The sequence below is a fragment of the Scyliorhinus torazame genome, chromosome 6 (assembly GCF_047496885.1).
Source record: "Scyliorhinus torazame isolate Kashiwa2021f chromosome 6, sScyTor2.1, whole genome shotgun sequence".
Taxonomy (NCBI): Eukaryota; Metazoa; Chordata; class Chondrichthyes; order Carcharhiniformes; family Scyliorhinidae; genus Scyliorhinus; species Scyliorhinus torazame.
In genome coordinates, this window is record NC_092712.1 from 159,642,715 (window position 1) to 159,670,493 (window position 27,779).

Here is a 27,779-nt window from a genome sequence, read left to right on the forward strand (position 1 = left end):
CGGTCCCAGCCCTAGATCACTGTCCGTGTGGAGTTTGCACCTTCTCCCCTTGTTTGCGTGGGTTTCACCCCCACAACCCAAAGATGTGCAGGGTAGGTGGATTGACCGTGCTAAAATTGGCCCTTAATTGGAAAAAATGAATTGGGTACTCTAAATTTATATTTTAAAAAATTAATGAGGTCTGTGAAAGTGCACCTTTACATTTGGCAACGGGAATTAATTATCTTGAAACTGCCTCTGGCCAACACCTGTGAGTGTCTTGTTTTAATCAAAGTCTAAAAAGTAAGTACTTACCAGATGCCTCTCTTTGGACGAAAAGACCCACTTAACTTCTCCATGGAGGGCTGGACATCAAGCGGCATGGGTATTATTTCCAAACAAACAAAATTGGGGAGGAGGCGAAAGGCAAAGCAATTTTCTTAAGTGTCGGAACTCAGACCTATAATGTTGTTCACAGTCTTAAAGCCCCAAGCCTGCCCGATTCCCAATCATTTAGTAACCTCATGGATTTAGCGACGGCTCAATTGCAACCTCAACCATCAGTCATACTCCAGAGATTCAAATTTAGTTTGAGGGTGAGCGCCCCAGGCAAATCGATCACAATTTACATTGCTAAACAGAAGCAATTATCGGAGTATTGTGATTTGGGAATTAGCCTAAATTACATGTTTTGGGATAGGTTTGTCTGTGGCGTGTCAAATCAACGTAGATTGTTTGCAGAGGTAGACATACATTTTAAATGAGCAATGTAGATAGTGCTGGCCATGGAAAGCGCTTGCAAAGGTGCACAAGAGCTGCAGAATGCACAACATGGCCTTGTTCACGAAGTAGGGCTGGAGCCTGCAGTCAGCCGTGGTGCCAAAACCACTGAAACAGCCGTGAACGGCACAGAATAGGCAATCAGTCAGTAATTCGTAACGTGGTACGTTATCGACGTGGAGGTAATAACCGCAATCCTGAATCAGTCGATTTAAGAAGACTGAGTGTTTTTATTGTCACAATCGAGGACATTTGATAAAGCAGTGCAGAATCAAGTCAAAATCGCTGAGTAATTGATCAACTAAGATGTTACAAGTATACAACACGCTAGCACCCGTGATTCTGATATTCTCTCTCTGTTTAATCTAAAAACAGGCAAGATAGACTCTGGGTGCGATTAAGCACAGTGGTTAGCACTGTTGCTTCACAGCGCCAGGGTCCCGTGTTCGATTCCCATTTGGGCCACTGTCTGTGTGGAGTGGGCACGTTCTCCCTGTGTCTGCGTGGGTTTCCTCCGGGTGCTCCGGTTTCCTCCCACAAGTCCCGAAAGACGTGCTGTTAGGTGAATTGGACATTCTGAATTCTCCCTCTGTGAACCCGAACAGGCGCCGGAATGTGGCGATTAGATTTTCACAGTAACTTCATTGCAGTTAATGTAAGCCTACTTGTGACAATAATAAAGATTATTATTATTTAACAGCCATATTGTGCCATCACGGATCGGTTGGCGCCGGTTAAATAACGGGAGAAGCCTAGGGGATCTGCGTCGGATGCGAATCGGTTTGCGATCTTACTGGCCCATTCCGGTTGTTCCTGATATCACCTGGATGTGGCAAGACATCAATTGAGACCAATTAAGGGCAATCTCCAACTCATAAGCGAGATGGAAGTCCAATCTATCGGACTCCTGGGAACTAACCAGCTTCCCAATGAGAAGTCACGCAGGCACCGTTTAGCACTCCTATTTACAAACGGGAAACTAACGCAATGGCAGCTGAGGGGCCTGGAGGAGATGAGTAGCCATTCTCATGTTCAGGCACTGGAGCTACTGCCCTGTGCTCGAGGGGGGGAGGGAGGAGGAGCCCCCAGGAGGGGAACGGGCCTGGTTGAGGGGTTGGGTGCCGTTGGTCGGTGGTCTACCCTGGGCTGGAGGCTGAGGGGCTCAGCGTCCACAGATCCTAAAGGCCATCCTCCAATATTATGTACACCCAAAACATGGGCAACTGCAGCTGCTGCCCGTCTGTCCCACCAAACACTTCCAGGACAGTGGTTTTGACAGTGGCTACTTCGTTTGACTGTGAGTCGCCTCTGGCTGCACAGCTGAAGACCATTGCTAATAAGGAATTGTTAGTTATATGGCCATTTACAGCTCTCAAGTGGCTGAAGGTTGTGTTTTCTGTGTGCTCCTGCCTGCAGCTGTAAAATTCCTAAGGCCAGGACTTCTGATGGTGGCCATGGAGTGAGTCGCACACAAGGCACCTCGGGCTCAAAGGCATTGATTTGAGCTTTTTTTATCCGAAAGCAGGGGATTCTCAACAGGAAAGTGTAACTGAAGGTGTGGAGGAGAAGGTCCCCCCGGGTGTGGCACGTCTGCTGGTTATCAGACCCGACAGAAGAAGATTAAAGACCTGGCCAAGGAGCTGGAGGAGACCTATGGCGCAGTAGCAATTGTGAAGATTGCGGAGGGGGAAGGGTTGTCGCAAGTTGGAAAACCCCAGATAGAGCAGTTGATGGTGTTCATCAGAAGGGAATTCCAGCAGCAACGTAGGAGATGAAGGAAGGCCGGTCGAAGGCCATCGAGGAACAGTAGCACCCTTGAAAGGATCGATGGAGAGAGTAGAGAAGTGCCTAGGGGCACAGGGGTCACAGATACAGGAGATGGAAAGGTGATGTCCAACCACAGTGAAACCCCAGAGGGGGCCAACAACTTAATTAGAGACTATAAACTGGGGGATAACTGAGCGTTGATGGGAGATGGAGGAGCTGGAACAAAACAGATCAGAAGAAGTGGGTAGTGTGGGGGCGGGAGGGTGGGGGGCTTTTTCTCCGGTGGGGTGATTTTGTTGTTGTGATTGCTTGCTAAGGGGCAATAAGTTTGTAAGGGGGCAACTGCCCCCCCACCCCGCCCCTTTACACGGAAGGAATGGAGAGGGTTTCCCAAGCTGCTGGAGTATACCTCATCGGAGTGGTTGCTGCTCCCAGATGTGGAAGGGGAGAGTAAGATTGGGGATGTATGTGGGTGGCTGGGGGAACAGGGGGAAGCGCAGGTGGTGAGGATTAAGGAAAATGGGAAGAGGAGCTGAGGGGGGGATGGGGAGTTTGGAGTGAGGCGATACATAGGATGAGTTCAACCACCTCATGTGCGAGGATGAGTTTGATTCAGTTTAAGGTGGTGCATAGGGTGCATATGACTCAGACGAGGATGAGTGGGTTCTTCCATGGGGTGGGGGACGAGCGGGTGGGGGGGGGGGGGAACTTGCACAAACTGTGAACTGTGAGGTGAGGAGAATGCTCCTTGATTTATTTATGTTTTTGTACCTTTGAATATGTTTGGAATAAATTACATTTAAAAGAAAAAGGAACGAGAGGGCACAGATTTACTGTGATTTGCAGAAGAGGCAAATGTGGGCTGGGGAACGTGTACGATTTTCTCCAGTATCAAAGATTAAATGTGAGTTCAGGGGGTCAGCGGAGGGCTTCAAGACACATTGGGGATTGTTCATGACAATGTTTGAGGAACTGTTCGTCACGGGGGTGGGGAGGAGGGAGGGAGGGGTTAAAAGGGAAAAATTGTTCAAATTGGACTAGTGTTTGTGGAGTGTGTATTTGTATATGTTGCTGTTTTTTTTACATGTTTGGAATAAAATACTTTTTTTTTTAAATGCCTGAACGCCTAGTTTTTGTTTGCTGCTGCCTCTTCTGCTTCTATGGCATGGAATCAGGTCCAGGGAATCTGTAAGCAGACCCACTGCCAGTCTGTAGAAGGGGAAGGGGTGCTCTCTCACTCCTTTACTGTGTTCCATGTTAGTGTGGCTTTCAGATAATGAGTGCTCCTGCCTTTGAGAGTCTGCTGCTGGGAGCTGCCAGAGAAGCTGGAAGAGAGAAGCAGATTGGTCCGAATGCTGCTGCAGCTACTTTGAAGCTGTGTGTTTATTTGCTTCTGCGGCCGGAGTGAGGAAGCTACTGCCTGTCTGACAAAGGGCAAGGGAATGAAATGAAATGAAATGAAAATCGCTTATTGTCACAAGTAGGCTTCAAATGAAGTTACTTTGAAAAGCCGCTAGTCGCCACATTCCGGCGCCTGTTCGGGGAGGCTGTTACGGGAATTGAACCGTGCTGCTGGCCTGCCTTGGTCTGCTTTAAAAGCCAGCTCTTTAGCCCTGTGCTAAACCAGCCCCGCTGGCTGGAGCTATGAGGAACTACTCTTGCAGCTTGCCGGTGCCTTTGTTGTATTGCTCACAGTTCAATGTTTGGAAGCCAAGTGTTTGCTTGCTACCGCCTCTTTTACTTCTGTGGCCTGGACCAAGGACTGGGTGGAGTCAGGTGTCTCTAGTACAAGAGGGTGGTGGTCCGATACCACTGAGCAACTTGAAAGTCTTGAAGAAATGCGTTTGTAGATTGCTGGTGGATTTATTATACTGGTGACTGCTTATTGTTTCAGGGGACGGCACGGTGGCACAGTGGTTAGCGCTGTTGCCTCACAGCACCAGGGGCCCAGGTTCAATTCCTGCCTTGGGTGACTGTGTGGAATTTGTCCATTCTCGCCCTGTCTGTGTTGATTTCCTTCAGGTGCTCCAGTTTCCTCTAACAGTTCAAAGATGTGCCACTTCGGTGGATTGGCCATGATAAAATTGCCCCTTAGAGTCCAGGGATGTGTAGGTTAGGTAGAGTTACAGAGGTAAGACTGGGGAGTGGGCCTATGTAGGGTGCCCTTTCAGAGGGTCGCTGCAGACTCAATGGGCCGAATGGCCTCCTTCTGCACTGTAGGGATTCCATGGTTCACTGTTTTGGAATCCGAGCAAATTGTTGGTGCCTTTTTTGTACTGTTTATGTTTACTGTTCAGAAGCCATGTGTTTGCCATTGTACTGTTGCTGTTTACTGTTTGATGTCTGGAGGCTGTGTGCTTGTCTGCTGCAGCCCCTTTTGCTTCTGTAGCCTGGAGTCCAGAACCATTGTCAATGATGGTGAGGGGAAAGGGGTGCTCTCTAGCTCTTCCAACATGTTCTGCATCAGTGTGACCTTTTGGTGTAGTGTTGCGCTAACCCCAAGCAACTTTCCACTGATGCAAGTCTGCTGCTGAGTGCTGTGGGCTCTTAGGCAAAGAGACATTTTGGGAGAAAGCTACAGCCATGAGGCTACTGTACAATTCTAATCTATAAATACATTTTGTGTTCATTAATGAAGTCTGTGAAAGTGCATCTTTACAACCACTGGCAGCAAAATCTGGGCAATTAGTTTTACTTTTCAGTCCTTGCAGCACTAGGTGGTGCCTCTGCTTCCCCAAGCATTCAGTTCTGTTTCTCTAAGTTACACTGCCTGTATTTTTAATTTATTCCCAGTTGAATACTGAAAAACAGCTTTGCACTCAAGCTCCTTTGTGGGGCTGGGGGAGGTGGTGACAATAAGAGGGTAGGAAATGGGAATGAGAGCAGTCTCTTTGCGTGAGCTAAGAAGCAAAATCAAACTGGCCTGTTCAGGAGCAGTCAATTACTGAGACCTTCCAGCAGTCAGCAGGCTAATAAATTATGTAATATTTATTACATATAAAAGGTAACTGACAGTTTGATAAGTGAGGTTAAATTTAAATGATCCGTAGAATTGAAATTTAAAACAAATTGATTATAGAAATTACTGTTGGGCTGTTGTGAAAGTTCATATGTTTAATTGCTTACTAAAATATAAATAAAAATTATACTCTCATAATATAAACAAACTTAAACATTACACCACCTCGAACATAATTATCTACCTTATTTTAAATGAATAAAAACCAAATAAGAGCACTAAAATTTGACCATTTGAAATGTAAAATGGAATAAATCTTTAGAATAAAAAGACAAACTATAATCCGAAAACAAGATCACGTTAAACAATGTTCTAGATTCTACAATTTGTTAGCCATGTTTCCATTTGATATGTTTAGCATATTGGTTTTAATAGACCACTGAAAGGATATTACTTGAGATGATTCAGATAATGTTGTTCCAATGTTCTTCCTGTACAATACTCTTAGCGCATTAACTCAATTTACTTCAACACCACCAACAGGTCTTCGCACACAATTACTCAAATGCTCTCTTAGAGCAAACTACTTTTTTAATATTAGAGTTCAAGTGAACATTGCACACAACTTTCATGCACTCCTATTGCACTACACTTACGTTTTAGTGAACAACATGTCTACAGTGCAATGACGTTAACATTTCAGATGTTCTCCAATAACAACTGTGCAGAAGAGCATCATGCTTTGGTGATGCAAATTTAAGCTGATGCAAGCTCTGAATTATGACAGCAGCATTGACTTTGGATGAATGTTTGTTACAAGATAGTTTTCAAGATCACCTTTGCAAAAATAAAATCAAAATAGTAATCTTAATTTCTGCATTTAACATACATACATGTGATCTAGAAACAGGACTAGGTTCCAATTTCCTCAACTCCAATTTCCCTTCTAAACCGCCCCCCCCCCCCCCCCCCCCCCCCCCCGCCCCCCATACCGTTTGACTTCCTTGTCAATCAAAACCTATTTAACTCAGCCTTAAAAATATTCAATAACTTGCCTCCATTGCTCTCTGGGAAAGAGAGCTCCACAGATTGTGACTCTCCCCCCCCCCCAAAAAAAATCTCCTAATTTGTTTTAAATGGGAGACCTCTTATTTTCAAATTGTGTTCTCCCCTAGTCTCCCACAAGAAGAAACATCCTTTTGGTTCCACCCTGTCAACCCCCTCAGGATCTTGTATGTTTCACTCATATCACCTATCATTCTTCTAATGAGTACAGGCCCAAACTGGTAACTTTTCCTCACAGAATAAATCCTTCATCCCAGGAATAAGTCTTTGAACTGCTTCTAAAACAATTACGTCCTTTCCTAAATAAAGAGACCAAAACTGTAGAGTACTTGAGATGTGGTCTCACCAATACTTCATACAGCTGTAGCAAAACAGCTGTAGCAAAACATTTCTACTTCGATATTCCACTCTCCTTGCAATAAACAACATTCTATTTACTTTCCTAATAATTTGCTGTACCTGCATACTAATTCTTTGTGATTCATATGTCATGACACCCAGATTCCTCTGCAGCTCAGAGTTTTGCAATCTTCCCATTTAGTTAATATACTGCTTTCTTATTCTTCCTGCTAATGTGGACTAGTTCACATTTTAAATCACTGAGGAACAATACTCTTCACAAGAAGTTCTTAACCCCAAACATCAGGACTGTCGGGGCGAGGAATGAAGGGCAGCAAGAAAATGGAGTCATACCCACATCACAGGATCTATTGGCAAAGATGGAACTACTTGGAGATGATGGAGAACCGGTGCCACAGGAGAATGTGTCTCCCAAGGCAGATGGTCACTCACATCTGTTCCCTCATCGCCGAAGGCCATCCACCTTACAGCACTGCCTGCCACATTATGCCAGTTGATATCAAAGTCGCTGGGGCCTTGAATTCTTTGCTTCTAGCCCCTTCCAAGGGTCAGCTGTCTTGCAAATGGCTGCACGCCTACTGCATTTTACAGGTCACTGATGTCCACTTTGTCAGAGATGGACAGCACATTCAATTCATAATTGTCACAACCTCGCTGTGCCAGAGGGCATTGGCATCCATCGTTGACATTGAGAAGGAGCCTACTGAAAGCCACGCCTTGCTCTCCTGCCAATCTGCCTCATCCCCACGAACCCCAGCCTGTGCATACCCTCCCACCATCACGCACTCACCTATGCCTGAGCCCCTCCTCAATCTGAGGCCTCAGATTGGTGTCATACTAGTAGCAGCCACTGCCTCTCCAGTGGAACTGCCGAGCACAGAGAAACTGCCAGCCTCCGAATAGTTGGCAGCTCTTGGCTGGCAGGCCTCGATCCCCAGGGTCTTTGCTTCTGTGTGTGTGTGTGGGGGGGGGGGGGGGGGGGGGGGGAGCGTCCTGCTAGCCTATGGCACATCATTCTAGGGGTCTTCCCTGAAAGGGTTGACGCGGGACTCTCGCAGCTCTCTAGCCAGAGACGTCGCCTTCATTAAGTCCAACCCTTGGTGTGCTGATCATAAGTATGGGAGATGAAACATTTTGCAATGAACTAATGTGTACAAAGCAACAGATGGAAGCAGAACCAGGATCACAACTGGACTAGAGATGATTTTGGACTTTGTGGATTTAATTGAGCAACCTATTGGAGAAATACCAGATTTTTAAGGAATAGGGGTTAAAACAACTTACAGCTTCTGAGCTTCAGCCCAGAGTGTATTCTGCAAAAGATGATCTTCCGAGGGAGGCTCTGCAGAAATAAATGGAAAACAATGCATCAAATGAAATCGACCATTTTACATGATGGGGTCCAAATTATGTTACGGGGGCTACATATTTATCTTTTTTCCGCATTATTTTTCCAATAAAAATTTTGCAGATCTGGAAGTGTGCACAGGGCATTCTTTTATCAATTGAATCAATGGTGGATAAATCTTAAATTAGAACATTGCGAATTGGCAGTATCAACAAAAGGAGACATATGCAAACGAATTAGAATACTGTCTTAAAGTCTTTATGTCATGCATTAAACCCCATGGTGCATAACAAACCAACTCATGAAAAATCAGAATTCCCTCCACATCCACACACAGGCATGGATTTTTCTGCTTCGACAGTCCCAGGTGTGTTTAGTCGATCTCCTACTTTTTTCACTGAGCCACCTTTTGGTTCTTCTCTTGTGTTTCCTCCACTTCTTGACACCCAGTCAAATTTCTCTACACTTGGGTATATTCCCTCCCAAGACTTACTCCAACCCATCATTATCCTTCTGCTAGTGCTCCAGACTTAAAGCCCATGGAAGAACTCACAGATACATTTTGCACTTCTCTCAGCATTTTCTGAAGTGCTCATTGAAACACCTCATTAGATTCCACCCACCATCCCCCAGTTGGAACCAGCACACCAGCGGAAGCTTACGTCGCCAGCCTCTTTCTCATTCAAATCATTGCTATCTGAGTCACCTTGGATACTGCCAGAAGATCAACAATCACAATCCCTCTTTTCATGTCCCTCTAGAATACCCATTCAGTTGAAAACAAAACCTTTGCCATCTGTAATAGTATTTTTAAATAATTATTTCACAGGATGTGAATGTCGCTGGCTAGGCCAGCAGTTTTATTGGACATCCCTAATTGTTCTTGGGGTGGTAGTGAGCCACCTCTTAAACCCCTGAAGGTCGTGTGATGTAGGTACACCCACAGTGTTGTTCGGGATGGAGTTCCAGGATTTTGACCCAGCGAAAGTGAACGGATGATGATATATTTCCAAGTGAGGGTGGTGTGTGGCTTGGAGGAGAGCTTGCAGGTGGTGGTTTTTCCATGCATCTGCTGTCCTTGTTCTTCTCAAAGGAAGAGGTTGCTGGTTTGGATGCTGCTGTCGAAGGAGCCTTCGTCAGTTCCTGCAGTGCATCTTGGATGGCTGAATCCACATCCTTGTTTTGACTCAAACTTGGCTCACTCAAACTACTGTGGTGGCACTGTGGCCATCATGACTTAAATCATATTTTGATTTCTCTCCCTATTCCTCTTTCTTTCCTTCAAGCACCTCATTAGATTCCCCCCCACCATCCCCTTTAACATTCTCATCGACTAATATTCTTAACCTTTTGTCATTTGAACCTTCCTCCCAGATTCCTTAGCCCTCTCTTCTCTAAATTTGTTGTCCTCAAGTCCTCCCTGAACCTCTTCCTTCTATCAATTCCTACCCATACTCACAACTAGTCAGCCTTCAAACCTAACCATCTCACTTGCCCTTTCTCCCACATGAGGTCTTATCTGACTGTTTCATTTGATATTTCACAATGCACAACATCCTACTCCTTTCTAACCTTGTTTGATTTCTTCTCTATTCATCCGGACAAAAAAAAATCTTAACTTACAGTGGCACTTTCTAAATGTCAACCATCTAGTCTTTAATCCTTCATTTGCTACAATATTTCTGTAACTGACAAACTGCTCAACAATTCCCTCACCTCCACCTTGAATGCATGAGAGCACCTAACCACTTGAACCTATTTACACTAAATTCATGACCACTCACCATCTCTTTCTGGCTAACTTGCATTGTAAATGGTTCGCTTTTCTCAGATACTGTCCCCCTCACTTTCAAAACCAGTTCCATCAACTCTTCTCTGATCATCCAGTAGAGACTTCTCTTTCCTCGGCATAGTTACCTCTGGAATCTGCCAAGCATCTGTCCTTAGCCCCCTTCTCTTCATCATCTACAGGTCACTTTATTCACCGCTATATGTCAACTTCTGCACGTTGTCACCTAACCATTACAAAGAATGCCCCCCTGACTGGGATTTTATTCTCCACACTCCATAAATCTGAACTTGTCACAAATTGCTGCCCATATCCTCTCATACACTGAGCTCCATTCAAGCCTTTTCCAGCTACACAAATTTGAAATTCTGATCTTGGTGGCCAAATTGTTTCATGGCCTTGTCTATCCCTATCTCTGTAATCTCATTCAGCCCAAAACCCTCTCCCCAATGCTCTGTTCCTCTGACTCTGGCATTTTGACATTTCCACTTTCACCTCACCAAGTAGTCCTTTGCCTTCAGCCATCTAGATCCACATTCTGGAATTCCCTCCCTAAAAGGTTCTGCCTCTCTAGCTCCAAGTCCTTTTTTAAACCCCGTAGCTATGATCATTATATCTCAATGTTCTTTTTTGTCTGATAACATCTCTGTTGTTTTATTTTGTGGAAAATAAGTTGTTGCACTCACATGAAAAGAAATCCAGATTTTTCATTCAGGTACAACATAACGATCAATATACTTCAGGTACAATAATTTTGACAGTTTTGGGAGTTGATTTCTCAGAGAGAGAGAGAGACAGATCAAGCAAATAAACATAATTAAAGATTTTGTACTACAGTTCTGGAGATGTAATAAAGACTGCCAGCAAAAGTTTACATTACAACCATCACAAAAAAGCTTCTTATATAACTGGTTGGGAATAGGACAGAAGTTTTTAATTGGTATTATGAACAGTTCTGGGATAAGCCACTTTGAACATCAAAGAAAATTATATTTCATAAAAATCTAGTGCTGTTCTATGTTGAAAAATGAATGTTTATAGACAGTGGGCAGGATTCTCTGGCCTGCCAGACACGTGGTTCTCAGCAGTGGAAAGCAGCCAGCTGTTCGCTGGTGGCGAGATAATCTGCTCCCGCCACTATCAATGGGAATTCCCACTGAAGCCATTCCATGACACCGGGAAACCTGCGGATGGGGGTGCGCTGCTGGCAGGACCAGAGAATCCCGCTTCCACCGAACGACTGGACAAACTTCCACATTTTGACAACATGGTTGCGAAATATCCTAACTCCAACTATATTAGCAAATTTAGAAGTCCCCACGAATTCCTGGGATAATCTGGAGTCTTTTAGAATCACATACCTGTAAGGTTGATTGGCTGGAAGTAGGTCTGAGGGTACTGGTCAGCAGCACTGAGCGGCATTGCACTTTGGTCCATCTTACGAGCATTGGCAGCTATATCTCCTGAATGCAGAGAAAGTCAGATAACCCAATTAGGCATCAACATTTAGCCTTTCCTTAAAACCTCAGTTGGTTTAGGTGTATTTGATTATAATGGTATATTATGTTTAATTTAACCTCCCAAATAAATTGAACTGTGCTGTATTCTCAAAGTTAAAACACAATGGGCGGGATTTTCCGCTCCCGGAACTAAGTGCCCATGCCGCCGTGAACGCCGTTGCGTTTCAGATGGCGCGAACAGGGCCCGGGCACGACCTATTCTGGCCCCCTTCACGACGCTGGAGAGGTTCCCACCACTCCAGCATCCTTCGCCGCGCCACCCTGCGCATGCGCAGTTGGGGCAGCCCAAACCTGCGCATGCGCAGTTGAGCCACGCCATCCTGTGCATGCGGGGGGAACTTCTTACGTGCGCCGGCCCCTCACCAACAAGGCGCCGGTATTCTGGGGCCGCCCATGGAAGGAGGTTGGCCCGGGGGGGGGGGGGGAGGCCGGCCCGCCAATTGGTGGGCCCCGATCACGGGCCAGACCCCATCGGAGCCCCCACCCCCACCCCCGGTGAAGGAGCCCCCCTCCCCGCCCCACAGGCCACACCCCCCCCAGTGTTCCCGCAGAGTTCCTGCCGGCAGCGACCAGGGGAGGGCGGCGCGGGCGGGAACCTGTCGTGTCGTAGCGGCCCCGGAAAACGCCGCTCACGGCGATTCTCCGAGCGACCCGCCGTGAATCGCACGCCGCTGGTTTCCGGGGGGTGGGAGAATCGGGTGCAGGGGTCGGAGCGGCGTGGTACGATTCGCGCGGCGCCCCGGCGATTCTCCCACCCGGCGTTGGGGGGGTGGGGGGGGGGAGAATCGCGCCCACTGTATTCATAGATTTAATTCAAACTGTTGTTTACCTTTGATGGCATTTCTTTTTAGACTTTGCACAATTAACTTCCACTGGTTTAACATATTATTACCATTGTACATTAGCACAGCGAAAACGAATCTGTCTTAGAATGTATTATTCATTTTATTTTATTTATTTATTTAGTGACTGCAAGTCCTCAAAGCCAAGTGATAGTCTCCTCCTTTGCTGATTTTAAGGTGATTAGTCCACCACTTAGTCTGTAGAGAGGACATTCCTTGGTAATGTGCAGCATCATTTGTGTCTCTCCTCAAGTGCATAAGGGGCTTGTGCTGAGGCGGTGGAGGTTGGCTGCACAGGTGCCTTGGCCTGTTCTGAGCCTGTGTAGCAAGGACCACTCTTGCCATGGGAATTCAGAGCCTGCAATTCAACAGATGAGGGTTGCAGCAAGGAACTTATTTGTGATTTTGTGTGTTTTCCATTCCTTAATCCAAAGGTTGTCTGTTCGTAGATCTTGCTCAGGAAGGGTGCTCAATATGAGGAATCGAGATGGAAGGTGCGCTGAACAGGTCAGCATGGAGTGGTAAGTGAGGTGCAACCAGCTTGTGGGTTTCTGGCAGTTGGCGGATTAGTGAGCGGGTAATGTCGGCGGTAACAGGAAGCCAAGGGAGGGGCTTTGTGCGGAGGATTCCAATTATCATGCGCATTATTAGAGTCAACGGAGTGTCAACAAGATGTGTGTGTCATGACTTTTGCCAGACAGGTGCGCAGTACTCTGCTACAGAGTAATGACAGGCCAAGTACTGAGCTTTGGTGTGTTATGACAGCAGTTTGGTTAATAGATTGTTTCTAGTTTTGACATTTGCTGCTGTTTTCTTCAGAAGGGCAGAGTTCTATCTAGAGTCACTCCCAAGTTTGTTGAGGTGGAATCATGCTTTAATCCCTTGTCATCCATGGAGGTAGGCAAATTTGTTTTGCCACTGGCACTGTGAAGGTGGAACACATTGGATAGGGTTTTAGTGGGATTTGGCGTGAGACTGGATGTAGTTTAGAGGGATTTGGCATGAGACTGAAGTAGTGTAGGTAATATGTTTGAAATCCCGATGTGGCCATTATCAGGTTACGCTTATTGGACTAAGATTAATTGGTTTAGCCAGAATAATATGGCCCCACTCGGGGCGAGAATAAATATGGCTCCTGTTACCATTGATTCTTTGAGAGGAATTCTCCCCTGCATGTGCTCAAGTAAACTTTGATATTACACACATCTCTGTTTGAAAAATCCCCACAATAATTGGAGTACTCAGCAGGAACTCCAGGATCGAAACAGGGGAGGCACTCGCAACCATGAATGAACAGGTGAATATGTTTATACACCACAATTTAGATAGGTCTGTCTGGTGACGGGCCACCTCTCTGGCCAGACGGGGATGAGCTAAAGTAAAGAAGCCAGATCTGGAATATCAAAGTTGACTCAAGAGTGTGGCGCATGGGTGTTTCTGGGGTAAGCGGGGGCGAGTGCCGTTCCTTGGGTAACACAGAGCGCGGGACATAAGAACATAAGAACTAGGAGCAGGAGTAGGCCATCTGGCCCCTCGAGCCTGCTCCGCCATTCAATGAGATCATGGCTGATCTTTTGTGGACTCAGCTCCACTTTCCGGCCCGAACACCATAACCCTTAATCTCTTTATTCTTCAAAAAACTATCTATCTTTATCTTAAAAACATTTAATGAAGGAGCCTCTACTGCTTCACTGGGCAAGGAATTCCATAGATTCACAACCCTTTGGGTGAAGAAGTTCCTCCTAAACTCAGTCCTAAATCTACTTCCCCTTATTTTGAGGCTATGCCCCCTAGTTCTGCTTTCACCCGCCAGTGGAAACAACCTGCCCGCATCTATCCTATCGATTCCCTTCATAATTTTATATGTTTCTATAAGATCCCCCCTCATCCTTCTAAATTCCAACGAGTACAGTCCCAGTCTACTCAACCTCTCCTCGTAATCCAACCCCTTCAGCTCTGGGATTAACCTAGTGAATCTCCTCTGCACACCCTCCAGTGCCAGTACGTCCTTTCTCAAGTAAGGAGGCCAAAACTGAACACAATACTCCAGGTGTGGCCTCACTAACACCTTATACAATTGCAGCATAACCTCCCTAGTCTTAAACTCCATCCCTCTAGCAATGAAGGACAAAATTCCATTTGCCTTCTTAATCACCTGTTGCACCTGAAAACCAACTTTCTGCGACTCATGCACGAGCACACCCAGGTCTCTCTGCACAGCAGCATGTTTTAATATTTTATCATTTAAATAATAATCCCTTTTGCCGTTATTCTTACCAAAATGGATAACCTCACATTTGTCAACATTGTATTCCATCTGCCAGACCCTAGCCCATTCACTCAGCCTGTCCAAATCCCTCTGCAGACTTCCAGTATCCTCTGCACTTTTTGCTTTACCACTTATCTTAGTGTCGTCTGCAAACTTGGACACATTGCCCTTGGTCCCCAACTCCAAATCATCTATGTAAATTGTGAATAGTTGTGGGCCCAACACTGATCCCTGAGGGACACCACTAGCTACTGATTGCCAACCAGGGACTCCCAGGGATAAACGGAGGCTGCTAACTTCCATTGGGTAAACACGGAAAATGGATGTTACAATTTAGTGTTTTTAACTTCTTAGGAAAAGCTGGGTTCTGTTCAAGCATGTTTTTCTATGTGTTCAGAGCAAAGTACAGCAAAAAGTATAGCAAGTCCATACAATGAAGGGCAGCAATGACCTCGCCAGCCGTCGCTGGTGTAGGTGGGCCTGGCCAGCCGGGGCAGACAGTTTAACGCGTCGGCGTGGGGAATCTTGGTCCCGGAGTGGTGCTCCAACATAGTCAGACGCTGCGAGCAGCAATGCCCATCGCTAGATGTGAGCAGAAGCAAAGAGGGGAATCGCCCGATCCTCCATGAAGAGCCCTCGGAGGGGCTTGTGGTCCGTGAGAATGGTGAAACACTGCCCATAGACATATTGAAGGAATTTCTTGACCCCGAATACGACAGCCAAACCCTCCTTCTCAATCTGGGCATAGCGTTTCTCTGCGTCGGCTATTGTTCTTGAGGCGAAGGCGATGGGACGTTCAGATCCGTCATCCATTTCATGGGCCAGCACGGCACCAATGCCTTATGGAGAAGTGTCGCAGGTCAAGAGGATGGGTCGAAGTGGGTTAGCAGTCTTGACGAGGAGAGTTGTTCTTTCATATCGGCGAAAGCAACTTGCTGCTCTCGGCCCCACTCCCAGTGTTGCCCCTTCCTCAACAGACGGTGTAGGGGAGCTAAAGTGGTGGCCAGGTTTGGGAGGAACTCGCCATAGTAGTTTACCATTCCCAGGATCGAACAGAGTTCTGTTGGGCCACCTGGTACAGGAGCCTGCCGAATTGCTTGTACCTTCTCCTCCACCAGATGCAAGCCATGGCGGTCTACGCCGTAGCCGAGGTACATTACTTGGTGTTGAGTACATATTTCTCCCTCCGGAAGCGGACCCCAGCACCAACAAAATGCTCCAGCACCTCAGCTAGGTTTTGTAGGTGCTTCTGGTGGGACAGGCCCGTGATCAGAACATCGTTGAGATAGACCGCCACGCAGGGCAGGCCTCATGGGATGGTCTCCATTACTCACTGGAATATCGCACATGTGGAGGAAACCCCAAAGCGCAGGTGGGTGTATTCATAAAGCCCCCTAAGCATGTTCACGGTTACAAAGCATCTGGACTCGGGGGCCAGGACCAACTGGAAGTTAGCGTGACTCATGTCGAGATTCGTAAACGTGCGACCACCACTGAGATTCGCATAAAGGTCCTCGATCTGGGAAACCGGGATACGGTCCAGTCGAGACACACGGTTGATCTATATTTTATAGTCACAAGCAACACAAGCGTACCGTTCTATCCGGTTTCATGACCAGGACGAACGCCGCTGCCTAGTCAGAGAATTGTATCGTGCGGATGATGCCCAAGTTCCCCATCCGGTCCAACTCAGCGGCCACCTTGGGTGGTTAGGCATACGAGACAGGTCGGGTGTAGAAATAGCACTGGCGACCACAGCTCCTTTTATGGTGCCCTAGCCATCCCGGAATACCGACGGAAACTTCAATAGAACTCCCTCAGGCCTATGTGCGTGCATGCGGCACACCCGCTGCCAATCGAACCACAAGTGGCGTGGCCAGTCAGGCCGCAACAAGCTTGGACCGTTCCCGTGGACCACCACCAGAGGAAGGTTTGCAGACTGTTGACCATACTTGACTGGAACTACTGAAGTGGCCGCTACTGCCAGTAGTTTCCCCCGTATAAGTGGCCAACCTCACGTTGGCATCCAACGGGGTCAGCGATTGAAGGCCAAATCAAATGCAGTCGAACGTACGGCGACTGGCTTTTGACACTGCTGCCCCAGTGTCAAGTTCCATGCAGAATGGGAGTCCATTAATCCGCAAGGAGATCCGGATGGGGATACTCTTGGCGCAGCCACGCAGAAAACTGCTGGTAGGTGCGGTCCGCATCTTCCACGTACTAAGCCCGTCACGTGGGGGGTTAGATCCTCGTGGGGCATCCTGGCTCTCTGGTTCCTGCGGCCTGTAGTGGTCCATGCCAGCTGGTGGTCATATTCCTGTTCCTCCTGGTTGGGGGAGAACGCTGACATCTATTACGGCCGTCTGTATTCCTCCGGTGGGTGTCCCGTTGTCAGGGGCCAGCCTCCTTGGATCAAACTGAGTATGATCGGTGCTTGTGATTGCGTCCCAGACTGAGCACTGTCAGTCCCTGGAGTCCCTTGAACCCTTTATTCGGCGCTTTCTCTGGAGATGGCCATCACCTCCGTGCATTGCAGGTCCAGGTGAGCCTCAGCTAGAAATTTTTGTTGCATGGCCGCATCATGGAGTCCACACACCAAACGGTCCCGGAGTCTTTCATTCAGTGTCACACCAAATTTGCAAGTCTCAGAAAGTTTCTGGAGGCGGGCCAGGAAGTTATCCACTGACCCGGCTTGAGCAGCCATGTGGAACAGAAACGGTGTAGGATGAGCGGAAATGCTCCCCCACTAGGGTCATCAGGGCAGCGAATGATCGGGAATCTGGGGCGCCCGGTTTAATCAAGATCTTTATCACACTGAAAGCGGGCCCGCCACAAGCCGTCAGTAATATCAGTTTTCTGTGCATCGCCAGTAATCTCATTCGTTTGAAAAAAATAGTCCATGCGTTCAATATATTACCCCCAATTGTCTGAACCGACATCAAAAGGTTACACCTTTCGTATGAGTGGCATTTCGGTAGTTGGTAGCAAAGCCTACCAAAGCCGAGATGAGGTGGGCCGGGCGCGTAGCAACCGGTGTTGACGGCAGCGCTACTGACTCCTCATCGCCAATGTTGAATCCACAGTAGGCAGAACGCAAAGACGAAAGTAGAAATTACAGATCAAGGTTTATTTCTTTACAATTAGAATACTCCTCCATTCCCCTCAGGGTCTTCTTCCCCGACTTGGAGCCAGGCCAGCGTTTTTTTACAACTGAGGTTCTGCTTGTAAAGGGGAAACCCGTCCCCCTTAAAGGGGAAGGCCTGCCTGTCTTAAAGGGGAAGTTCATATTCCGGGGAGGTCATAGGAAATCCTGATATAGTCCATATCCTGGGACCTCCATTGGGGTTACAACAGCTTGTGTATTGTCATTTGAGAGTACCTTTAAGAAATGAGTGTTTATCAAATAGCTGTAGTGGGTGTACCTTTAAGAAATGGCTGTTTATCAAATAGCTGCAGTGGTGTCAGAGTGTGGGTGGAGCTGGGTTTTGGTCTGTGGCCTTTTACTTCCGTTTTCAGCTAAAAGCTGGTGTGTGTCTGTCTTTTAGTTTCATTTTCAGAGTTGGAGCTGCATCCAGCCAAACAAGATATAATTTTGATCTCTCTCTTCACGAAAAAGAATGTTTTCAGATCACTTGCTAATTTAAAAGTGATAACTGCTCTCAGTAGAGAATCTAAACTTGCTGTTTTTGTTAAAGAGAGTATTTGTCTTATGGATGTTGCGAGGAAAGATTAAGGGTTACTTATAGAGTACTGTATTCTTTGGGGGGAGTATTTGAGTTGATAGTTGCTAAGATGTTTACTGTGTGTTTATGAACTGGATTCATAGAATAACCATTGTTTTGTTTTAAAAGTACTTTAGATCTCTGTTGCATCACACCTGCAGAGTGGGCCCTTGTGCTCCCCAACCAAAATCTATTAAAAGTTGTGGGTCAGGTGAACTCCATGATACACTTTGGTGTTCTCTAAATCCTGGTCCATAACAGTATGAAAATCATTCACAATTCCACATATTACTGTCCAATGAGCTCTGCTGAAGAATGTTCATTTATGGAAATGGCGGAAAGATTGAAATATGCATGGCTGTGATGCTTGCCACCATTGATCAGTGTAGATTAGATTCAAGCATTTTAAATTGTCACCATGGCCATCATTTCGGCGGGAGTGGTTAATGAGTTCAACATAATTGGAATTTTGTGTCATCCGAGTTTGACTTATCGGGATTTCATTGTATAAAACAGATCCTTACTAATGTAGCATATATAAACTATATAAATCAAATATACCATATCACCAAAATGTATTGGGCGCGATTCTCCACTCCCACGTCGGTTGGGAGAATAGCCTGGGACTCCGAAATTTCCGGGGACGCCGGTCCGACGCCCTCTCGCAATTCTCCCAAGCGGCGGGAACGGGCCGGTCAAGTTTTGCGGGCCGCAGGCCAGAGAATCGCCGGAGACAACCAAAATGGCGATTCTCTGGCACCCCCGCTATTCTGAGGCCCGGATGGGCCGAGCAGCCAAGCCAAAACGGCGGGTTCCCCCCAGCGCCGTCCACACCTGGTCGCTACAGTCGTGGGCGGTGCGTGAATGGTGGGGGGGGCGGCCTGTGGGGGGGGCGAGGGGGGATCCTGCACCGGGCTTCACCTTGAATGTGGGGTGGCCCGCGATCGGTGCCCACCGATCGTCGGGCTGTCCTTTCTGAAGGAGGACCTCCTTTCTTCCGCGGCCCCGCAAGATCCGTCCCCCATCTTCTTGCGGGGCGGATTTGGACAGGACGGCAACCACGCATGCGCGGGTTGGCGCCGGCCAACCCGCGCATGCGCGGATGACGTCCGTTATGCGGCGCTGGCCGCGTCATCTATTCGGCGCAGCTTTTACACGGGCGACAAGGCCTGGCACGGGTAGATGACGCGACCCCGATATTGGCCCATTGTCAGGGCCTGAATCGGTCGGGACCGGAGCCGTTCCGCGCCGTCGTGAACCTCGACGGCATTCACGACGGCGCGGCCACTTCGGCGTGGGGATGGAGAATTCCGCCCAATATTTTCAAACAGAGTTGCAACTTAAAACAGGGTAGTATTTTCTGAAAAGAATACCTTGAAATACTGCCTTATTTGATAATCCTAAAGCAGGTACACTAGCACCTTCAGGAATTTCATCATTTACCTGCAATAAAAACATAAAAATAAAAATTAATAACTTTACACAGTGTGCAGGTGGTTGATGGGATGCCGATCAAACAGGCTGTTTTGTCCTGGATGGTGTCAAGCTTCTTGTGTATTGTTGGAGCTGCAGTCATCCAGGCAAGTGCAGAGTGTTCTATTACACGTCTGACTTGGACCTTATAAAAATAATAATCTTTATTATTGTCACAAGTAGGCTTACATTAATACCGCAGATGAAGTTACTGTGAAAATATGGGGAGTCTGGAAGTGAGTTTATCTCCACAGAATTCCCAGCTTCTGACCTGCTCTTGTAGTCACAATATTTATATGGATGATCCTGTTCAGTTTCTGGTCAGTATAACCCCCAGGGTGTTTATAGTGGGGGATTTCGCGATGCTCATGTCAATGAATATCAAGATGAGATGAGTGGATTGTCCAATGATTAGTACTTGTGTGGTGCGAGTGTAACTGGCTACTTATCAGCCCAAACCTAAATGTTGTCAACGTCTTGCTGCATATGGGCATGGACTGCTTCAGTATCTGAGGAGTTGTAAATTGTGCTGAACATTGTCCAATCATCAGCGAACATCCCTATTTCTGTCCTTCTGTTGCAAGGAAAGTCATAGATGAAGCAGGTGAAGATGTTTGGGCCTTGGGCATTATTCTGAGGAACACTTGGAAGTGTTGTCCTCGAACTGAGATGATTGACCTCCAAAATCCATAACCCTCTCCCTTTGTGGCAGGTATGACTCCAACCAGTGGAAAGTTTTCCCGATTCCCATTGCTTCTAGTTTCACTAGGGCTCCTTGATTACACACTCAGTCAAATACTGCCTTTTTGTGAAGGGAAGTCACTCTCATATCACTTCTTGACATTAGATCTTTGGTTCATATTTGGACCAAGGCTGCAATGAGGTCAGGAGCTGAGTAGCCCTGGCATAACCCAAACTTTGTGTCAATGAGCAGGTTATCTCTGAGCAGATGTCAATCGATAACAATCTTGGTGACCCATTCTGTCACTTTACTGATGATCAAGAGTAGACTGATATAGCGGTAACTGGCTGGGTTGGATTTGTCCTGCTTTTTGTGTACTGGACGTGGCTGGGAAAGTTTACACATTGTTGGGTAATTGCTAGTGTTCTAACTGTACTGGAATAACTTGGCTAGAGGTGCAGCGGGTTCTTGAGCACAAATTTTCTATGATTGCTAGAATGTTGTCAGCAATATCCAGTGCCTTCATCAGTTTCTTGATATCACATGGAGCAAATCGAACTGGCTAAAGACAGACATCTATGATGCTGTGGACCACTGGAAGAGGCTGGGATGGATCATCCACTCAGCACTTCTGGTTGAAGACGGTTTCAAATGTTTCAGCCTTTTCTTTGCACTAATGTGTTGGTCTCTCCATGACTGGGAATTGAGATATTTGCAGAGCCTTCTCCTGCAATTAGTTGTTTACTTGTCCACCACCATTCACAACTGGATGTGATAGGACTGCAGAGCTTAAATCTGATCTATTGGTCTATTGCATGCAGATGAGGCTTTTTGGCATGCAAGTAATCCTGTGTTGTAGTTTCACCACGTTGAAACCTCATTTTTAGGTATGCTTAGTGCTGATCCGGGTATGCCCTCCTGCACTCTTCATTGAACGTTGCTGTGCACAACCACAGGGGTAAAAGACCAGTTTTATGAGGAGCTTGCCACTGCTATCTGCAGAATCCCCAAGTCATAAAATTCCTATTTATTGGGGGATTTCTACGTAATAGTGGGCATGAACCATAAGTAATGGCCCTCCGACGACATAATAATAATCTTTATTGTCACAAGTAGGCTTACATTAACACTGCAATGAAGTTACTGTGAAAAGCTCCTAGTCACCACACTCTGGCACCTGTTCGGGTACACAGAGGGAGAATTCAGAATGTCCAATTCACCTAACAGTACGTCTTTCAGGAGCTGTGGGAGGAAAGCGGAGCACCCAGAGGAAACCTACGCAGACACAGGGAGAAGGTGCAGACTCCACACAGACAGTGACCCAAGCGGGAATCAAACATGGGACCCTGGCGCTGTGAAGCAACCGTGCTAACCAATGTGCTACCGCGCAGCCCTAAATTACCTGACAAAGAAAAGTGAGAATGGCCAGAGACTGCTTGATCTATTCTGCTACCATGGCCTTTGTGGTATTAATGTATTAATGCCTTGTTCCGAAACAAACCATGCCACAAGATGACCTAGAGCTCTTATTTCCCATATGTTCAGAGTGTTGTATTATAGACGGTGCATCTGTGCGGGGATGCTGGAGTCGATGGACTGTTGGTTTCTAACTAGCTGGACAGTATGGATGATACAAGAATGGCATTTCTGCTATGAATGGAAAACGTCAAAGGTTGCAATCACACCCTGGTGAACACCAGGCAATGACCTGCATCATTGTCAATGCTTTAGTATCCGAGCAGATTGAGAATGAGAATGATCAGATCCAACTTATGCCCTGACCTTTGATGCCTTCAGTAACAGAATTCTGTACAGTGAAGCCCACACCAGGTTCACGTGTGTGCTCTATACTCTTGCCCTGCCAGGTGAACGCATATCGTTTTTCTTTCAGTGATTCTCACTCGGCGAGCCTGGTCACTTGCAGGGAGGCAATGGCAACGTTCAGCCTATCAAGTGGGAGCAAGTCCATTGTGCTACTCTGAACACAGAGGCCACTCAATCCTTATGTTAGAGGGAAATCTAAATCTACTCCCACTGAAAGCCAAAGCATTGATCAGTGGGGTGGGAGGGAGATACCTGTCAGTTCCTCTCCACCAGATACGCCTAGTGCGACCTTGGTGACAGTGGGGATCGTCCCCGGAATGACAGTGGCTGGAATTGATTTCCACCTTGGGAATGATTTGGCTGGTAGCAAAGTTGTTGCCAGCCTTGGACTTTTAGACCTGCCAAAAACAGAGGGAATTCCGAAAGAGATGAGGGAAATAGGTAAATTGCAGGGAACTGTTTTGGTGAAGTCCCAGGCATTGGCAGAGGTCAGAACACTTTAGAGAGGCAGTGCAACCCGACTGATTTCAGCAAAACTCTGCTGAGTGGCAGAAGGCTAAAAAACGTTCAGAGAACTTGCAGAAAGAACACGGCAGGAATAAGGTGGCTCCAGAAAAGCTACCTGGATATACAAAGGCTGTGATTCGGCCAGAAAATTTGAAAGAAAGCAAGATTGAGCAGCAGAGATCTGTAAAGGGAAGAAACCTGGCTGAAGCTGAAAAGGGTAGGATAGCCCCCACAGACCTCAGGCGAGTGCTGCTCGAAGGTAGCAAGGCCAATTCAAGACCAGTAAAATTAAACCAGGTCCAGAGAAGGCTCCTAGAATCCAAAGTAGATTTGTCAAATATCCTCAAGCTGAAATGGGACCAGGGGAAAGGGGAGGAAATAGTGAGGGAGATGCCCCTTGTAGCCAAACAGCCAGAAAGAAAACAGGGTATTAAGATGAGAAAGAAGAAGGTTAAGGCTTTGCCTGAAGCATGACGGGCAGAAACCTTCTTTCCTATTTTAAGTCGAGGCCCAGAAAGTCTCCAGACCCAGACAGTCAATTTAAAAATAATTAAATAGAATTAATTTCATTTCCGAACGGAAGGCATGTCACAGTCGCGACATTAAAGAAAATATATATTTGTCAGCTGGGCTACTGTATAAACTAATTTTTTTGTACTTTTCAAAATGGACAATTGCTGAGCTGACAAGGTGGCTCCAGCTGGTCACATGCCAGTTTCCAGAAATTTCGGAGCCATTTCAAAGCAAACAATGACCAACACCTCAAAGGTCCTGAAGCTAACCGAATGTTATAATTTATTGCGAGAAGAATTGAATACTAAAGTAGGGAAGTTATGCTTTAGTTCTACAGGGCACTAGTGAGACCACATTTGGACTATTGTGTAAGGTAAAGGGTAAAGTCACCATAGTCTCAGATGTCCATAGGCTGCTTTCCCCTTTGAGGGGGAAAGCTGGCTGATGGTGATTTAACCTGAGGATCACTACACCTCAGGCGAGTGGCAAGGTTGCGAAGGAGGGCCTTCATGAATAACCTCAGCCGGTACGGGAATTGAACCCGTGATCTGGCCTTGGGCTGCATCACAAACCAGCTGTCTAGCCAAGTGACCTAAATAGCTAAAAGTGAGCCTAGTGAGCTAAAACTATTGCGTATAGTATTGGTCACCTTATTTAATGAAGGGCGTAAATGCATTGGAAGTGTTTCGGAGAAGGTTTACCAGACTAATCACTGGAGTATGCGGGTTGTCTTATGGGGAAAGGTTGGACAGGCTAGGTTTGTATCCGCTGAAATTTAGAAGAGTGAGAGGGTTTGATTGAAACATAAAAGGGGTCTTTTGAGGTCTCTCTTGTGGGAGAATCTAGAACTAGGGGTTATTGTTTAAAAATAAGGGGTTGCCCTTTTAAAATGGGGACAAGGCAAAATCTTTTCACTCGAGTGTCGTAGATCTTTCTTCCTGAAAAGGTCTTTGAATATTTTTATGGCTGACTAGATAGATTCTTGGCAAAGAAGGTTATCGGGGGTAGGCAGGATGCAGATTTGAAGGTACGATCAGATCAGCCATGATCTTTTTAAATGGTGGAGGAGATTTGATGGGCCTACTCCTGCTCCTTGTTCTTATGTTCGTAACACCCGAGATGGGGACTGCCTCAGTCTCAAGAGACTCATGATATCACATGGCAGATAAGCACCAATAATACCCCTAGATCTTCGGTATGATCCCAGCTCAGCATCACAACCCAATTGGATGTAAGAACAGAACAGAGAGAGGAGTACTTGAATTTCTTTCTCTTGTCTTACTGGCCAGAACTGGATATAGTATTAAAAGTGTGATCTGACCAGCACATAGTCAATACAATTATCTTGCGGTTTCTACGCTACTATTTTGGCTATCCTTCATAATTTTATTTTCCCTGCTTTTGCTGCTCTGCAACAGTTGGGCTTACTTAGCATTTTACTCACTAACACTGCTGCACCTCTCGGAAACTCATTCTTAGCTACTCTGATCAATTTTCACCATACATGCAGTACTTATACATATTAAATTGTATCTGTCCTTCGCAAATAATAATAATCTTTATTAGTGTCACAAGGAGGCTTACGTTACACTGCAATGAAGTTACTGTGAAAATCCCCTAGTCGCCACATTCCAGCGCCTGTTCGGGTACACTGAGGGAGAATTCAGAATGTCCAATTCACCGAACAAGCACGTCTTTCGAGACTTGTGGGAGGAAACCGGAGCATTCCGGAGGAAACCCACGCAGACACGGGGAGAACATGCAGACTCTGCACAGACAGTGACCCAAGCCGGGAATCGAACCCAGTCCCTGGCGCTGTTAAATATTTTTATTTCTCAAGCTGGTACCTTAATCCACTGCCTCTCCATGTTTGGCACCACACACTGATTTGTAATGAAGTTTTGAACTTCAGCTATTGGTGCAATTTAAAGAAGTGGTGGTCAATGTCCCTCTAAGTTGTTTGTTGTTGTGTGCAGCCTGTTTATTTGAATGTGCAGTACCTTTAATGTTTTTGTGTGGCCATACATGCGTGATATCTTAAACTTGTGAGCGACCTGCACTGTACAGCCCAAGATGTTGTTACCCCCCACTTGCGAGGAAACATTGGTAGGGGTCCCACTCCTGATCCCTAGAGCACTCCATTAAGTATTTACCTTGATGGTGTTCTTCTAACAAGTAACTATTTGTTTTTTTCCTGTTCAGTCAATTTCTTGGCCTATAATATGCCATCACTGGGGGGATCAAACCAAGTTGGTCCCCCAGAAGATGCATTGGGAGGCACCAACCCCACTCTCCACCCCAGAAATCCCATTCAAGGACTGCATGGGAAGTGCATGAGAAGTTCAAATTTCCTACGGGCAATTCCCCTGCACCTGCAACCATCAATTTAGATTGGAAAGTTTGGATGGTTCTGACTGTCTTGAATAGGCTGAGGCATTGCCATGGAGAAAGCAACGGGGAACTCGGCCAGAGTGAACTTACCAACCATTCTGATGTATAAATTGTTGTGATTGTTTGTAATTTGGTATTCTTGTATTTATTCTGATGAGTACAAGATGAAAAGTTTCAGCAACATATCTCTCTTTTCAGAAATATTCAAGTTCTGTACTACCAAGTGACAATCAGTATTCAGTGTACTTACACTCTTTGAGAGCAGGTCCTCAAGCGGGGTACAGGTAATGGAACTGAAATTTTCCACAAAGTTTCTGGTGGCAGTGAAGACTCGTAGAACTTTCTCATCAGCACCAGATACAAATTGAAAACGACCGATTATGGCTAAGCACTGCATGTCAAATCCATGGATTTGTGGCCGTGCTATTTCATGCCAGGTCACCTACATGAAAAAAGATAAAGTTACACATATCTCCACTTAAGTAACTACATGAGACTAAAAAGTGTCTGCATCAGCAAGAGTGAAAAGAACATGAGAAAGGTTAAAGGTAAGAAAGGGACAACTGACCAATCAAAGTCGTCCACCTATTTTGATCAGCACCAATAAATCTTCCCCCAAGCCATATATCTGTGTTTGCATCTTCCACTCCTCCAACTTCACACTGCTGCTTGTAATTGATTTCCTCCACTCCACTGTCATATGCCCCCTCCCCCACTCATCTTCTGAAATCATCTCTACAAATAACATTACTTGATATCTTTTGCACGGTCCTCAAGAGTTTCTTAAATACCTTTGAGATAAGGGCCTTGAATCTCCCATACCCCTCTTTGATAAGCTTTGTTGTTTTTCTGCCATGGAAAGCGGCCAGACAGTGGATTTAATTTTGTTAGGAGCACACTTTGAGCAAGTTGTTCTCTCCAGGAAAGGTATAGAAACCGGGCAAAATTTCTATCAACTTCCATTCAACTATTTTATCCTCGTATTCTGATTTTATTGAAAAAGCTACTTCACTACATTAATCATTAAAATCAGTGTAATTACTATTGCTCCCAGAGCTATTTCAACTGCATTCATTGCATACTTAACCTATATGTTTTTGACTTAGATGCATTATGTATCAGGGTTAAATTAAGCACTTGTCTGTTACATTTGAAATCTTATTCAAATTTATACCTGCAATATTGGTCTCTGTGGTTCTTAAATTTTTTAATGAGATCAGCTATTTAACAAGATTATATTTGGATCTCTGTAATGTATATTAGAAATAGGGTTGTCAGTACTGACTCTAGACTGGATTTAACAAATTATTCCAAGTGCAACATTCTTTCTGATTTTCCAATGCTGATATCCTTTAGACTTGAATGATTACTAGCAGATTTTAGACACACTCAAATGCATATTGAATGCATACTCATCGGTATAGCTTCAACTGCAGATTTGACTGGTTGGAGAGAAGATATATACGATGAGGGTGGATAAGTCAATTTTAACGCAGTGATAATTGCAGGGATGTGCAACAGCAAGACAAAACTATCCGCAATTTGGGAAATATCAAAGGCATCTCAACCCAACAGCTTTTTCCAAGGCTGATGGCAGAGGTCTGAGTTGCTGTGTGGTCCGTAGTGTCCAGAAATGCATGAATGGTGCCCACCACAATTCTATTAAACAATACCCACTTCAACTTGCTGCTCTGAAAACAGAAGGATATGTGGTTAAGAAGCTTGGAATCACAAAACAGTTACAGCGTAAAAAAGATGCCTTTTGGCCTGTTGGGTCCATGTTGGTTTCTGCAAGTGCGCATCAGCTCATCCCAAACACCTGTCCTTTCCCAGTAGCAATGGTTTTTTTTTCTCTTTGGTTGTTTATCCAATTTTGTTTTGAAAGCCACAACAGAATCTCAAGTAGCGCATTTCACATCCTAACTACTTATTGCGTAAAAGAGCTTTCCCTCATGTTGCCACCAATGCATCTTGTGCTAATCACCTTAA

The 27,779-nt window shown here is 46.0% G+C and overlaps 1 protein-coding gene across 2 annotated transcripts in view; it reads right to left on the reverse strand.

The window, feature by feature from the left end:
• The window catches only part of elp2 (elongator acetyltransferase complex subunit 2), a 205,489-nt gene that overhangs the window by 60,234 nt on the left and 117,476 nt on the right, over positions 1–27,779 (reverse strand). For both annotated transcript variants that reach the window (XM_072509008.1, XM_072509009.1), the window contains 4 exons: positions 26,041–26,232; positions 19,774–19,843; positions 11,409–11,510; positions 8,195–8,252 (listed from right to left, as the gene is read on the reverse strand). In XM_072509008.1, the coding sequence (XP_072365109.1) occupies positions 8,195–8,252; positions 11,409–11,510; positions 19,774–19,843; positions 26,041–26,232 (422 nt within the window). The remainder of the gene's footprint in view (positions 1–8,194; positions 8,253–11,408; positions 11,511–19,773; positions 19,844–26,040; positions 26,233–27,779) is intronic.